Source organism: Podarcis muralis, chromosome 2 (genome assembly GCF_964188315.1).
Source record: "Podarcis muralis chromosome 2, rPodMur119.hap1.1, whole genome shotgun sequence".
In the NCBI taxonomy this organism is placed as follows: domain Eukaryota; kingdom Metazoa; phylum Chordata; class Lepidosauria; order Squamata; family Lacertidae; genus Podarcis; species Podarcis muralis.
In genome coordinates this window covers 44,469,235-44,483,584 of record NC_135656.1, presented here as the reverse complement: position 1 = coordinate 44,483,584, position 14,350 = coordinate 44,469,235, and the positions used below count along the sequence as shown (strand labels likewise).

Sequence of the window (14,350 nt, the reverse complement as noted above, 5' to 3'; positions counted from 1 at the left end):
TTTATAGTATATTCTCTCTAGGGATGTTGCACAAACACTCCCAGACTTCACAAGAGGGATGGGCCAGCACAATATGTACAGTTTTCCAGGAACTAACAAATATAGCCTGGATTTTATGGACATTGGAGCAAAGGGGACTTTGAGAAGGGGGCAGTTGAATCACACAAAAGAGGTGGAAACCTTATGCCCAGGATCAGAAAGGAGCAATTCAATTCCCTTTGCATCACCTGCACAAAGCAGTTGCTGGTACCTGGATAAAAGGCATCACCAGTCTAAGGTGGGAGAGGATGCAACTGCAACCAGGTTGCACAAACTGCAACCAGGTTGCACAAACTACAAAGGCGCATGCATGCATGTGCAAAACCAAGAGGAGATGATGTCATTTGCATTCACCATTAGAACTTAAAACATAAGCAACATAAAAAGCAGGCAAGATAGCATGTGTACATGGAGTTCAATCTATTACCTACAGAAGAAAGTTATGTCCCCAAGGGACATAAACTTCCTTTACCAAAGAATGTGTCTTATGCTGTTACTTTGCATACTATTTCCAGACTGATAGGTCAAATTTAAAGATGCAGTGAGCACAGCACAACTTATTAAAAGCAACAGCGGCAAGAATCCTTTTAGCCCAAAAATGGAAACTACAAGAACTACCAACGAAAGAAGAGTGGCAGATGAAAATGATGGACTTGGCGGAACTGGCAAAGCTGACAGGAAAAATCCAAAACCAGCATGATCAAGTATTCCAAAAGGACTGGAGTAAATATATACAATATTTGAAAGATTACTGTAAGCCATTAACATCACTAGCAGGGTTGTCTGAAGACTTGTAATGAAAAATTTCCTCCCTTTTTATATTTACTTAAAGCTTTTCACAATTGGAAAATGCAGGAAATGCAATGATATATTATAAAGGTTAACTTTGAAAGGCATGAGGTGGGAGAGAAGGAAGTTGCCGGGCTCTAAAGAGCCAAAGAGACATAAAGTGGATAACGATGTGATTGTATATTATTATATTATTGTGTCCACATGGAGGATTTTTAGCAGCGCCCACTCATTGTTCTCCCCCTGCCAGCTACATCACCTCCCCCACTTCAGAAGGTGTATCAATTTTCACTCTTCACAGGGAGAAAGAGTGGGAATTCCATTTTATAACTCCCTGTGTGGACGCACCCAAGTACATGCCATATGAGTGGAACTGTAAGCAGACTCTTGGCCAAAGCCTGGCTGAGATTTGATTGGACTGCTGCCTGAAGCCAGATAAAATAGCTGTCGGCCGCCAGATTCTGCCTGCCAGCCAAGCATGTTCTGGAGAGTCTCGTGTTGCTTTTAGGTGACCTTACACAAGCCACTCTTGTGTCTGTGGGTGATAACACACAACTCCTGGCCCCCTTTAGAGTTTCTGAGCTTCCGCAGAGCGGGGCTTTTTCCTTTTTCCTTTCTTCTTCTCAAGTATCCGGAGCCTTCCAAGCATTTAGCCACATGTGTGCAACGTTTTCTCCCCTGTCTCACGTGACACGAGGCAGAAGCTCAAACATTACACAATAATCAAAATATGCCTCTGGCAAAGCTGAGCCAAAAAGCTGAAGCCGCTGCAAGAAAGTGGGAATGCAAATGAAAGAAACCCATTTTTACTAACGTCGAGCAAGGCATTTGAGAATGCAAAATCGCGAGCCCTTCGTTTAAAGTAGAGGTTTTGCAAGAATAGCTAGGAATCCCACGAAGCTGGACAACTATGCTCTGCGGTGAAACATCTGTTTGAGATTCTTCAGCTTTCCTACTGGATGTCAGGATCTTTTTCTGGAAGACATTTGTGCTTGTGAGTACTATTTTTATTTATTAAAATGTTTTCTAAAGAAGACGTAACATCTTGATCCAAGGTTGCAATCCTAATCCCAGTTTCCTGGGAGTAAACCACAATGAATTCAGTACGACTTACTTCTCATTAGGTATGGTTAGGCTTGCACTGTGAATCCCACTCGCACACTTGTTCTCAGGAAAGTGTGCACAGGACTGCAGCCCTGCAGCCCCCATACATGTTTACTCAAAAGTCAATCCCCTCGGGTTTCATGAGGGCACTGTCACAGGTTTAACAGTGCGTAGGATGGCAGTCTTCGAACAGTTAATTCCTTGCAGACTGGATGGAACTTCTTAATCGAGCCAATTGCAAGTTAAAAGGAAGAATGCACTGGGGGAAACGCTGCGTTTAATTTATGAGAGTTGTCTGTCTGTGCAACCCTTGTAAAATTTTCCTCTTTCGCACAGAAACTTTGCAATAGGAAGAGTCCCAGGGAATCGTCATGCTGGTTCAAAAACAGCTAAACTCCAACTTCTGAAACGGGGGGGGGGGGGGGGGGGCAGAGAGAGAGGGGCCAAGTTCATTCCTGGTATAGTTCTCTTCCCGCTTGCTGAACTTCACACCAGACAATTACTACCCTTTTAGACTTGAAGACTCCACGCTACCCTTAACGTGTTGTGTCAGGGGTGCTAACCTGAACAAAATATTGTAGGGGCCCAGGTGAGACCCATCCCGCATAACTGATCACATAATGCGGTGCACACACGCCATTTAAATGACAATGCCCATCAACTGGGGGGGGGCACGACCCCCTAAAATAGTTTATTGGGGGGCCAAAGCCCCCTCAGCCGCTAAGATATGGCTTTTTTGTGTCATGTCACTGGGTTTTGATCAGAGGAATGCTGTTTTTATACTAACCTCCTAGCCATGTTTCTCCTAGAGACCCCCCACAATTTTACCCCCCACAAATTCCAACAGTTTAGAAGCTGTAGCCTCACCATTAGGTTCCGTTGTGAGTTACAACATTAGAAAGACACAAGATTAAAATGAGTTTAAACTATTTAATGTCAAGAAATGAATTCATATTCAGTTGTCGAAGGATAGAATAAAGATGGACATCAAATCCTGCAGTCTACAACGGAATCCAGCTTCTTTTTCCCCATTACAGTATTGCAGAGTGAGATTTCACCAACACCTTCCTTTCAACAAACAGGACTTGAGAAAATCAAAAGACAATAACAACAACAACAACTAATGGGACTTGTTACGTTTCACAAGTCAATTCCTGTTCTTAGATCCTGCAGATTACCCCTCCCTCAGACAACTCTCCATTGGCAAGCTAGCTGGAACCTAACAAAAATGTAGACTTGGTCCGCAGTGCCATACCTACTTGCTGCCACTTTTGTTGAACTCAGGCTATGTACACATTAGTGGCTGAAAACACATTGAGGTGGTTTCCCACTGCTGCGTTTCAAGTTTCATTTGCACATTGCAAATGGGGATGGAGATGGATGTCTCCACTCAACTCCCATTACCTGCTTGGTTTCCCCATGCCTGCAACCCCCCCTGAAAGTGGCTTTGTGTTTTCAAATCAGATGGAAGGTGGTTTGAAGGAAAACCGACCTACATACGTATAGCAGCATTTCTCAAGAAACATTTTACCTCCCAACAACCCTGTGAAGTAGGCTAGGCTGAGAGATGGTGACTGGTGCAGAGGCTCATGCCTGAGTAGGATTCCCTGTGCCTTGTCCGGCACTCTAAGCACAACACCAATGAGTCAACAAATAATTATATCTGTGCTACTTTTGTTCTCGTTTTTATTTCTTTGGAGGGTAGTTTTTATGGTTCATGTCGCAAATGTAGTTGGACGGAGCTTTGTTTTCTTTTTATTGTCAGCTGCCTTGAGCAACTTTACGTTGTAAAAGACAGGATATAAATATTTATAGAGCAACAGTGTCTGAAAAGGGAACTATAAAATAGCCCTTTTTAACAAGAAGGATGGCAAATGTAGATGAATATCCCTACACAGGTTCCAGGGCTGAATCACCCCTGCTGTTACTCAAATTCAGTCCTGGAGATCCTAGGCTGAAAATTAAACCTTGGGAAGTTATCCAAAGAGCAGCATAGTTTTTTGGGGGTGGGCGGTTATTGGAAGGGATGTCTCAGATGTGGGTGAGTCTCTGTACAGTATTTAATTCCTTCAGCAATCAAGGATCCATTTTAGCTCTGCTGATTGTAAACACTCTACAGAGTAGGAGTTATGGTCTCCACACAGATGATGGGAACCCACACAATGGAAAAAAATTACAACTTCCCCCCTCCCCATCCAATATGATTTATTCCCACCCCCTCAGTGACTTCCTGTATTTCTAGTTCTTTGCTTGAGGCATCATATGGATGTGCTGTTAGCCTGTTCAAAGATTCAGCTGCCTTCTGCTGAGCCAGGACACTGGTTAATCTTCCTCCATATTGTCTCCACTGACTGCTAGAGTCTACTCAAGTTGAACACCTCCCCCCCCCCCAAAAAAAAAATGCCACCCAGTTAAGGGGCTCCTTCTCAGGGGCCTGGCCTGGGATCTTCATGGTATGGCGCTAGTTTTAGTAATAAAAAAGTTTATTACACAGTCCCTCAAAAAACTGCAGTTTTCAAGTGGTCAATAGAGGGGCATGGGGAGGTTTGAAAGTTGTTGGATTACAGTGTTAGAGCTCAGCTATATAAACTAGGTGTCAAATGGCACCTTAAACCAAGGTTACAATTGCCAAAAGGGAATGTCTAGTTGCTATTTTGGGGCAATTATTTTTTAAAATGATTCTCAGTTAAACCTCTGGCTAATTCAGATGACAACCTTGAGCTCAGTTAAGAGCCTTGAGAATTTAAAGAAGAAAAGTCACTTGATCCAGGGACAGTCCGCAAATATACTGGCCTGTTCTGACCCCTTTTTCTTAATGGTGACTGCTCCTGCTTAGGCTGCACAGAAAAACCATTTGGGTTCCAGAAATTCATTTCAATTGTACAGATAAAACATAACTGATAGAATTCTACAGGGTGGGGTATTAGTGTGCGAAAACAGCCCAGATCCAACAATCCCCAGGCATTCACCTCCAGATGGTGGAGTTAACAGGTGCCATCCTAGCACCCAGGCATCTTCACTTGGTTGCAAGCAGTCAAAAGCCAGGTACAAAATGTGCCTGATGCCTGGCTAATTTCAAACACCACTGGATTAGACTCTTCTTGCTTTGGAAAGAAAGAGTGTCTTATATGTAAGCTGGAAATCACACTGTGCATGAGAATTAAACATCTTACAGACTTGTATCTCAAAGGCTGATGAGCTCCAGAGGCGACTGGATCAAAAGCCAGTCCTTTTCTTGGACAGAACCCCTCTGCAGCAAAAAATAAAATAAAATAGGAAGGAAGAAGGAAGTGCATTCTTCCCACTGTTGTAAGAAAAAACTGCTCCCTTTCCCTTATGGGGTATTCCAGAGCCCGTATAGAGTCCTTAAGTAGGTTCCCTATCGGTAGGAGAAAATAACAGAGGCCAACCAGAGTACGTATATTGAGAAGCAAAGCAGCTAGTAAGCCTGATCTTTATTCAAGGAACTGTTGCAACACAGTCCCCACTCCCCACATGCAGGAGGGAGGAGAACCCTGAACAATGGTCCACAAGCCCTTATCTAGACTTTTGAAATTGCCCACCCTGTAGCCTGAGACCACCACACCCTAAAACATCATACATATATCACATTTCCATGCATTCTGGTTTCCGTCACGGTGTTCCGTTGTGCCAGAAGCGGTTTAGTCATGCTGGCCACATGACCCGGAAAGCTGTCTGTGGACAAACGCCGGCTCCCTCAGCCTGAAAGCAAGATGAGAGCCGCTACCCCATAGTCACCTTTGATTGGACTTTACCGTCTGGAGTCCTTTACCTTTACCTTTACCTTTTACCACATATATCAAAGAAGGAGGCAATCTACAGCACAAATCCTGCCTGCCAGGATACCTGATAAAGGTCACTGATTACATTACCTGGGCAGTCTGGCAATTCTTTTGCGATGGTTAATACTTTTGTTCCTGAATCCAGGTCACAGGCTCACCCTATTCATACACAAATATGCCCTTAAGGCAGGATTTGCAAGCAAAAAAGACAATGGGAAGGCTTTCCCCATTTGCCTCCCTTCCTGCAGGGGAATATTTGAGGTCGTTGGGAGAGTCAAAATGGCTTCAGGATTGCTCTCCCATACTATTTCAGACACATGGCTCATATATTTAGATATGTGTGCATTTATGAATATTTATTCTATATTTGAGACATTAAAATTCTTATAACACCACCTTCCCTGCTTTCCATTCTATCCAGCAAAAGTGGCTGGCCTTTAGATTCAGTGATGGCTCCACGGCTCCCTTCTGCTCTGCTGTTTCTCAACTGCTGGATTTATCCGCCTAAGAAGCAAAGTTATAAATGCTGATATTACCACTGGTGGAGTGGAAGCAACATATATTTATTCTGGCTTCTCAGTGCTTTAAAAATTAAGTCTGCCTGGAGGCTACAGTCCTTGACCTGGAAATTCTGACTGTAAAACTCAGATGTGTGTGTGGATTGGCTGTCATTGCTTAATGCTGTCATTCCCCGTGACGGGGAAATACTTTGCAGATGTCCAGACCCATTCACTTCTCATTACTCTCCTTTTTTTACGGATCGAGCTCTGGCAGGTTTTATGTCTGAGGCCCCGGTTGTGACCCCTCCATCCCTCTGGCTAACAAAAGGGGCATGAGAATTTGATGAAGTTTATACATCTGGTTTTGAAAAGGTACAAGAGGAGATGGTATTCAATAGGCACCAGCTTGTGTATTTCAGACATCAAGTATTACAGTACAGTGGTACCTCAGGTTAAGTACTTAATTCGTTCCGGAGGTCCATTCTTAACCTGAAACTGTTCTTAACCTGAAGCACCACCTTAGCTAATGGGGCCTCCTGCTGCCGCCACACCGCCGGAGCATTATTTCTGTTCTCAACCTGAAGCAAAGTTCTTAACCTGAGGTAATATTTCTGGATTAGCGGAGTCTGTAACCTGAAGCGTATGTAACCTGAAGAGTATGTAACCTGAGGTACCACTGTAGTACAATAATTCTGTAGTATTAATGGAGCAATACACCAGTAACTGCTCAGTATGTGCAAAGCAGCTGGAAAAAGAGGGAAATGGGGGGGGGGGCTTTTCAGAAATTAGCCCCACCCCCAGCCTGCTTTTGCATGCTCTTAATCCCTAAATAACATTAATTTGTAACACATTTCTCCAGCAAGTGATTTGAAATGAGAAGATCCATGGCAAAGGATTCAGTGTGTGTTTCATTCCCGCCCCCCGCCCCCGATAAGCCACGCACACACAATTTCTTCCCTACCAGCCCAGATCTAAGGATAGGCTTGGGAAGTGATGACAGTCTTATTTTTTATGTTCTGTTACTGGAATTTATACTCCTCCCATCTCTACAGCTCAGAGCAGGAAATGACACCCATTCATATACAGTGGTACCTCGGGTTAAGTACTTAATTCGTTCTGGAGGTCCGTTCTTAACCTGAAACTGTTCTTAACCTGAAGCACCACTTTAGCTAATGGGGCCTCCTGCTGCGCAGCCACTGCGCAATTTCTGTTCTCATCCTAAAGCAAAGTTCTTAACCCGAAGTACTATTTCTGGGTTAGCAGAGTCTGTAACCTGAAGCGTATGTAACCCGAGGTACCACTGTATATCACACAAACATTCTTACATACAGTTACAGATGGGTAGCCGTGTTGGTCTGCCATAGTCAAAACAAAAAAAAATCCTTCCAGTAGCACCTTAAAGACCAACTAAGTTAGTTCTTGGTATGAGCTTTCGTGTGCATGCACACTTCTTCAGATACACTGTATGTAAGTTTATTCTTACATACAGTCAGGGTAAAAAAAAAGTACACCCTGTTTGAATTCTGTGGCTTTACATATCAGGACATAATAACAATCATCCATCTCTTAGCAGGTCTTAAAATTAGGTAAATGCAATCTCAGATAATCGATGACACATGGTTTATTTAACAGAAATAAAGCCAAAATCACATAGTACCCTGTTCCATGACTTAACCATGTTTAAGATCAGAGTTTTATTAATGAATTGCCTTTACCTTTCAAATGCATCTAAGATGCTGCATAGTCATTGTTTTATCTTCAGAACATCCTGGGAAGGCAAGTCACTTATTTCTCCTATTTTGTAGTTTATGTCCGTTTCCTGAAGCTGAGAAGATGGTGATAGCAGTCTTAATGGTAATTGTAGTAATGCAATAATGCTTAGCATTTACATCACAGTCAAGAGTCCTCAAAGGACTCCATATTAATTATCTCCAGTAATCCCCTTACAGCAAATGGAAAATGATACTTGCCTAAAGCAACCTATGTAGTTCATATGTCTAAGGAGGACTTGACATAGCTGTCAACCTTCCCTTTTTTTGTGGGAAATTCCCTTATTCCAGCGCCATGCTTCCCACTGCTATCCTGGATTGTTAGATATCCCGTAGACTGTCCCCAGGACAGGTGAGGCTGCTGATCCCTTATTTTCGAGGCTACTGATCCCTTATTTTCAAATCTGAAAGTTGACAGCTATGGGACTTGATTGGCAGTTAGCATCATGGCAGTAGTTAAGAGCTGCCCAGGAATTTGGCAGGGAAGGAAGGAAACAGATAAAAAGACCTGAACGTCAGCTTCCTGGCTCGCACCAGCTTCCTCTACTTCAGGTGTGACCTGTTTAAAGCTATTTATTTTGCCCATGGCCGTGCTACAAATTCAAAAGGACGACCCACTAACCCACACAAATTCAAAAGCACTTCTGTTTAACTTCATCTTCCTCATGCTGCAAACTCTCAAAATCCAAACAGCATCGGAAGGGCAACGTGACACCAGAAAGAACTAGGCGGGGATTTTGGCAGTCTGGGGAGAGGATGAATAAAAAGCTAAATGACAAGTTTCTCATTAAACCAGAGAGAATTTGCACACAAGGCTTCACAAAGGCTTTGGCGTGTTAGGGCAGGCCACGTGTTGATTGGATATTGCTAACCCAGCCTTGGGTCTTTATTCCAGTGTGGCTGGCTCCCAGCACGACATCAGCCTCTGTGGCATTGCAGAAGATTCTGGAATGCTCTTGAGAAAGATCAGGTTCATGTGCTGTGCCTAGCAGAACTGTGCCACCCAAGCAGCTCCGCCATCATCTGCCTGTATGCTCAAGTCAGCCCTTTCCCATCAAGAGCTCTTTGGACATGGACCCTGGGATGCATATGGATTTGAACCCTGTCTGCTCTGAACCTTGTGGCGCTTACGTGTGCCTGCTGCAATACAAGCCCATAACTGTCTGCCTTTAATTTCTTACAGGCGTCACCATGATCTCCCTGGTTCTGATTGTCTGGATTGTGCCCTGCGTGGCCAGTCAGCTCGTCAGCAGCTTTGCGAAAGCAGAAAGCCAGAAAGGTTCCAAGCAGGTCATCTGCAGCGTGCCAGGACCACAAGGCCCTCCTGGTGTGCCTGGAGCTCCAGGTTCCCCCGGGACGATGGGAAGGATGGGTTTCCCAGGAAAAGACGGACAAGATGGAAAGGACGGGGAGAAAGGGGAGACAGGGGAGGAAGGTAAGAGACTACCGCTCCCCTTTAAAGCTCAGTCTGTCGCAATGGTGACACAAAGCAGGAGCATCCAAATGGGTCAATCCCAACACAGTCCCAGTTGGGTGTCTACCTCCCCTTATTAATGGTGTATTGTTAAATTTTGAAGTGCAGGTACTTTCCATGACACTCCTAACAGCCACATCCCTTCTAAACCAAATGGTGCAACAAACAAAACTGGACTTTTTACCAGTGCAGCAGACATTACGTCTGCATGTTTGGAATTTTGGAGATCTTATTGTTTGAAAACTATGGTGGGTCTCTTTTCTTTAGTCGTGAGGCTTGAGCTTCTCACAAGACTCTTGGAGAAACCAGGCACCAAAATGACACAGGTGCTAATATCTCGCATAGTCTGAGCAAGGATGACGCTATAAGATGTGTCATTGTCTCTGAAAAATGGAACAACAGCATTATTATTATTATTATTATTATTATTATTATTATTATTATTAGCCAAGTGATTAGCCACAGTATTAAAACTGCGAAAGGGAATTATGGGGCAAAGAATTACGGGAATTGTGTTTCTGCCTTCAAACAGGAGTCAGCGCTCCATCTTTTTCTGTTAAAAATAGTGGCATGTTTCCAACATTTCTGCTCAGCTCACACAGCAGACTTCCACATGTGCGACAGATTCCCCCTCCTCTCCCCTGTAGCCCCTCACCTACCCTCAAAATCTGCTACAGAGGGTTGAAGGACACCCCCACACACACACACACAGCAGATTGGGGGTGGCACAGGGAGAGGAGGGAGAAATTGAACTTGGTGAGCATGAGCAGAACTTGTTTTGTGCAGGGTTGGATTCAAACCATGTTTTTAAAAGTCCAGAACCTATTTTGTGTGTGTGTGTTATCATGTATACTAATATTCCAGGCTCAGATACTGACACTTTAAAGCAGTGAAAATAGCTAAATGCTGCCCTGCCCCCCCCCAATACAGACAGAATCTGCTATTGAAAGGAATTCCTATTGCACATCCTGGACCGCAGCTATTGCCCCTGCACGTAGCAATGTCTTGGAAACACCCTAAAACTCCAGTGGCAGCTAAGCGTCCAGTTACTTACGGAAGTCCATTTCTCTCCTAGGTCCACAAGGCAAGACAGGAAATGCTGGCAAGCCAGGGCCAAAGGGAAAGGTGGGAGCCATCGGCAAAGCTGGTCCTCGTGGTCCAAAGGGCCTGAAGGGGAACCCCGGGAAAAGCGGAGGTGTGGGGAAGAAAGGCCCCAAAGGAGCCCTCGGGGACCCTGGGATGCCAGGCCCCTGCAGCTGTGGGGCAAACAAAGCCAAATCTGCCTTCTCTGTTGCAGTGACCAAAAGCTACCCGAGAGAGAGGCTGCCCATCAAATTTGACAAGATCCTCATGAACGAAGGTGCAAACTACAACAGTTCCAGCGGGAAATTTGTCTGCAGCATCCCCGGCATCTACTACTTCACTTACGACATCACTTTGGCCAATAAACACTTGGCCATTGGGCTGGTGCACAACGGGCAGTACAGAATAAAAACATTTGATGCCAACACAGGGAACCATGACATAGCTTCTGGATCGACTATCCTGTCCTTGAAGCAGGATGATGAGGTCTGGCTGCAGATATTCTACTCGGAACAGAACGGACTCTTTTATGACCCTTACTGGACAGACAGCCTTTTCACTGGCTTTCTGATCTATCCTGACCAGGAATATCTCAATGAAATATAAAGGGAAGACTGTCGACAACAGCAACACCAGCCAACTCTAACAGGGAGTCGGACATGGAAAATGAGAGCTGCAATAATGTACATTCATCTTTGAAATAGTCCCATCTTTGCAGAAACAGTCTTAGCCTGGACTGTGTCCCAGAGGCACTGCTATCACGTTTATAGATGATAAGCACATGGTGAGCACATGTTTGATGAACTACAATTCCAAACATCTCTGAACATTGGCTAAGCTGAAAGGGGCTGATGGGAGTTGGAGTCCAACAGAGTCTGGTAGGCACCATGTTGCCTACCTCAATCTAAGCCTTGGTGTTTCTTTGTGTCAGTCTGTGGGTCCCCTTAAAGAATCAGCCTAGCTTATAAATTCTGAGCAGTCAGATTTTTCATCATTTGTGGCCAGTCGCCATTGCAATATAATTCCCCCCAAACCCAGTAAGGCAATCCAAGTACCGGTATATGTTGAAACATATCCATTTACAAAATGACAAATTATAAAAACTTTAAAATTGTAATGCCCCCTCCCCAAATCATTTAGATCAGTGTTTCCCAAACTTTTTCAAAAACGAAAGACCCAATTTTGCTTATCTGTCCCAATAATCTGCATGTATCCTGAAACCTGTCAGGCACAGCCCCTCCTTTGGCTAATCTAATCAAGTCTCTTGTTCTCCATCTTAAATCAATGCAAACTCAGATGATAACATCACTGGGTTTTTCTAAAACACCTTTTGTTTTGCTCAGAATCTATCCTGATGAAGTGTTCTGGAGAACTCCCAAAAGGTTGCCCACAACTGTGACATTTGAGAATGATCACAGTTCTCCGCCTAATGAGACACTAAGAAACCCCCAAAGGCAAACGGAAAAGGAATAATTTATAAAGAAAGATGTAGATGACCACATTATTTTAACAGCGGAAAAAAGATTATGATATTCAAAATCAGGAGCTCAACACTGAAGTGTCTTCAAGAGATCACAACACAGAATGATCAGAATATTATTTCCCCTGAATCTTTTTGTGTCCCATAATTTTGCCCTCACAGCTACTGCAAATCTCAGCTGAAGTTAGTTAGGTATGGTGGAGTGTTGGATTAAGGCCAAGGAAACTCGGGTTCAAATCCCCCCTTAGCTCACTTGGTAACTTTGAGCCCATCACTATCCCTCAGCCAAACCTACCTCACAGGGTTGTTGTGAGGATAAAATGGAGGAAGGGCAGAAGCATGTGTGCTGCTTTGAAATCCTTGGAGGGGAGGCAATGCTGTTAATGAATAATAAATAATTGGTAAGGGAAAGAAGATATAGAAACCGACATGTATCAGCCACTTGAGGCTTTAATGTTGTATGTATACTGCCACCTAGTGACTACCATCTTCATTGCACAAGGTGCTGCCTGAACAATACAATTTTGCAACCAAGCACTGGTGTTTTCACAAGTAAATAAAAGTGCCTTTTAACATGCTCACTGCACATACAAGCAAACGATGCCATGCAGTTTTAAATGTACAGAAATCCAGGTATGTTTTTTTTCCAATCAGCTGAGGGTGGGTGGCTTTCCATTTGCATTTTCAACCCTTAGGAACGTTTTGTCGGTGCTTCCCGATACGGACCTTACATAACAAATGAATAATAAAAATCCAATTTTTTTGGTGTGCACTTCCAGGAGGTGAACAAGAAATGTTGCCATGTGTTTTTCCAGTTGTCAATATTCACTGCTCTTCCACACCATTGATCAGTTTATCAGAATGTAGCAGAGCTGTGTTTCCCTCTCACCTCAGTCAAATTCCCCCCAACCTTTTCTGTACTGGGCATATTCATTTCTGTACCCGTACCTGCAAGTGCGCAAGAGAAAACATTTACCAGCCTTAGATACCATGTTTCTCCATGGGTAAAATGGGGACTTATTTTCTTGACGGGAAGCAGTATCTATTTCCATTTGTTTTTTTGGTTTAATACTGAGCTCTTCTACAAGACTTGTTAGAGAACTGTGCAAGAAGAGGTTCTTGTGCTAGACTTCCACATTAGAATACTTCTTTAAAAAATCCATTGTATGCACTGATCCTACAACAGACTGCAAAAAGTGACACCCAATATTGTTTTTGTACTACTTCATTGGTGGTCTGTTCCACTGAACTGGGGAGGGACAGGGACATCCTCTTCCACACAGCTAGAGGGGTCGTGGTTATCTTTACAGTGGAAGAAGTATCACATGCAATCAAGTGAGAATCAGCTTGAGCAGTGGTGACATTGTAGATATTTATGGGTGATAATATGGCCTAGACTGCTTTAACAAATGCTTCTTCCAAACAGAACAGTGAATCTTCTTCAATGCACTGCTTCCAATTTAGATTATGCACCACTGAATTCACTAGGATTCATTTCTGAGGACATGCGGTTAGGATTGCAGCTTTACATCCCAAAATAAGGAATTCTGTGCTCATGATGCATATTCATATGCCCTGACTAAGCTTAGCAAGCGAGGAGCACGTGTTAAATTTTATTCTCTTCCTCCTACATCCTTCAAGCATGTTGGGCAGCCTTAACACTCGGGAAGAAGCTGAGTAGTCATAGCACATCCATACTTGGAGTGAAGACTCTGCTGCTGATGCCATACCTTTAAGCAATGGTAAAGACTTCCACTGGGTATTCCGAGATTCTGATGTTTTGACAGTTGGGCAGCTGTTAAAGAGAGTTCTCAGAGATCCACTCAGAAGGAAGTTCATCCTTTTTTTACAGATCTCATATACCTGGTAATTATTTTAAGACTTTGATCTTCTCCAATAAATTCATGTGAGATGGCTCTCTTACAATATAGTTACAACCAATGACTACGCTAAGAAAGATCACCTCTGTAAACTAGCTACTTCTAGGGACACCACTGGAGCTTGTTATGCCAGGAGTCAACCTTGCAGGTGAATTTGCCTCTGGGAGGGGGTACCTTAGTGAGGCTCTAGAAATGGGGAAGGCAATCTGCAGCCATTGGATTAATTTCACAAAGGTGGAGGAAACCCAGTAAGAAAGAAACTCTTTTAGGTCCGTCCCCCCCCCCCAAAATACTGCTCTTCTGTCCATTTAAATCAGGGATGGGAAAACCTGTGGCCTTTCAGAGGTCACTATGCTCCAACTCCCATGAGTCCCAGGCAGCATAGCCAATGGTTAAGAATGATGGGTGTTGTAGTCTGGCAACATCTGG

General features: G+C 43.7%; 1 protein-coding gene across 1 annotated transcript; it reads left to right on the top strand.

The window, feature by feature from the left end:
* Positions 1-317: 317 nt before the first annotated feature.
* On the top strand, positions 318-12,618 carry C1QTNF2 (C1q and TNF related 2). The gene is made up of 3 exons (XM_028717395.2): positions 318-1,822; positions 9,188-9,439; positions 10,554-12,618. Exons 2-3 carry the CDS (start codon positions 9,196-9,198, stop codon positions 11,165-11,167), a joined length of 858 nt encoding a protein of 285 aa, XP_028573228.2. The 5' UTR covers positions 318-1,822; positions 9,188-9,195; the 3' UTR covers positions 11,168-12,618.
* The last annotated feature ends 1,732 nt before the right edge of the window (positions 12,619-14,350 follow it).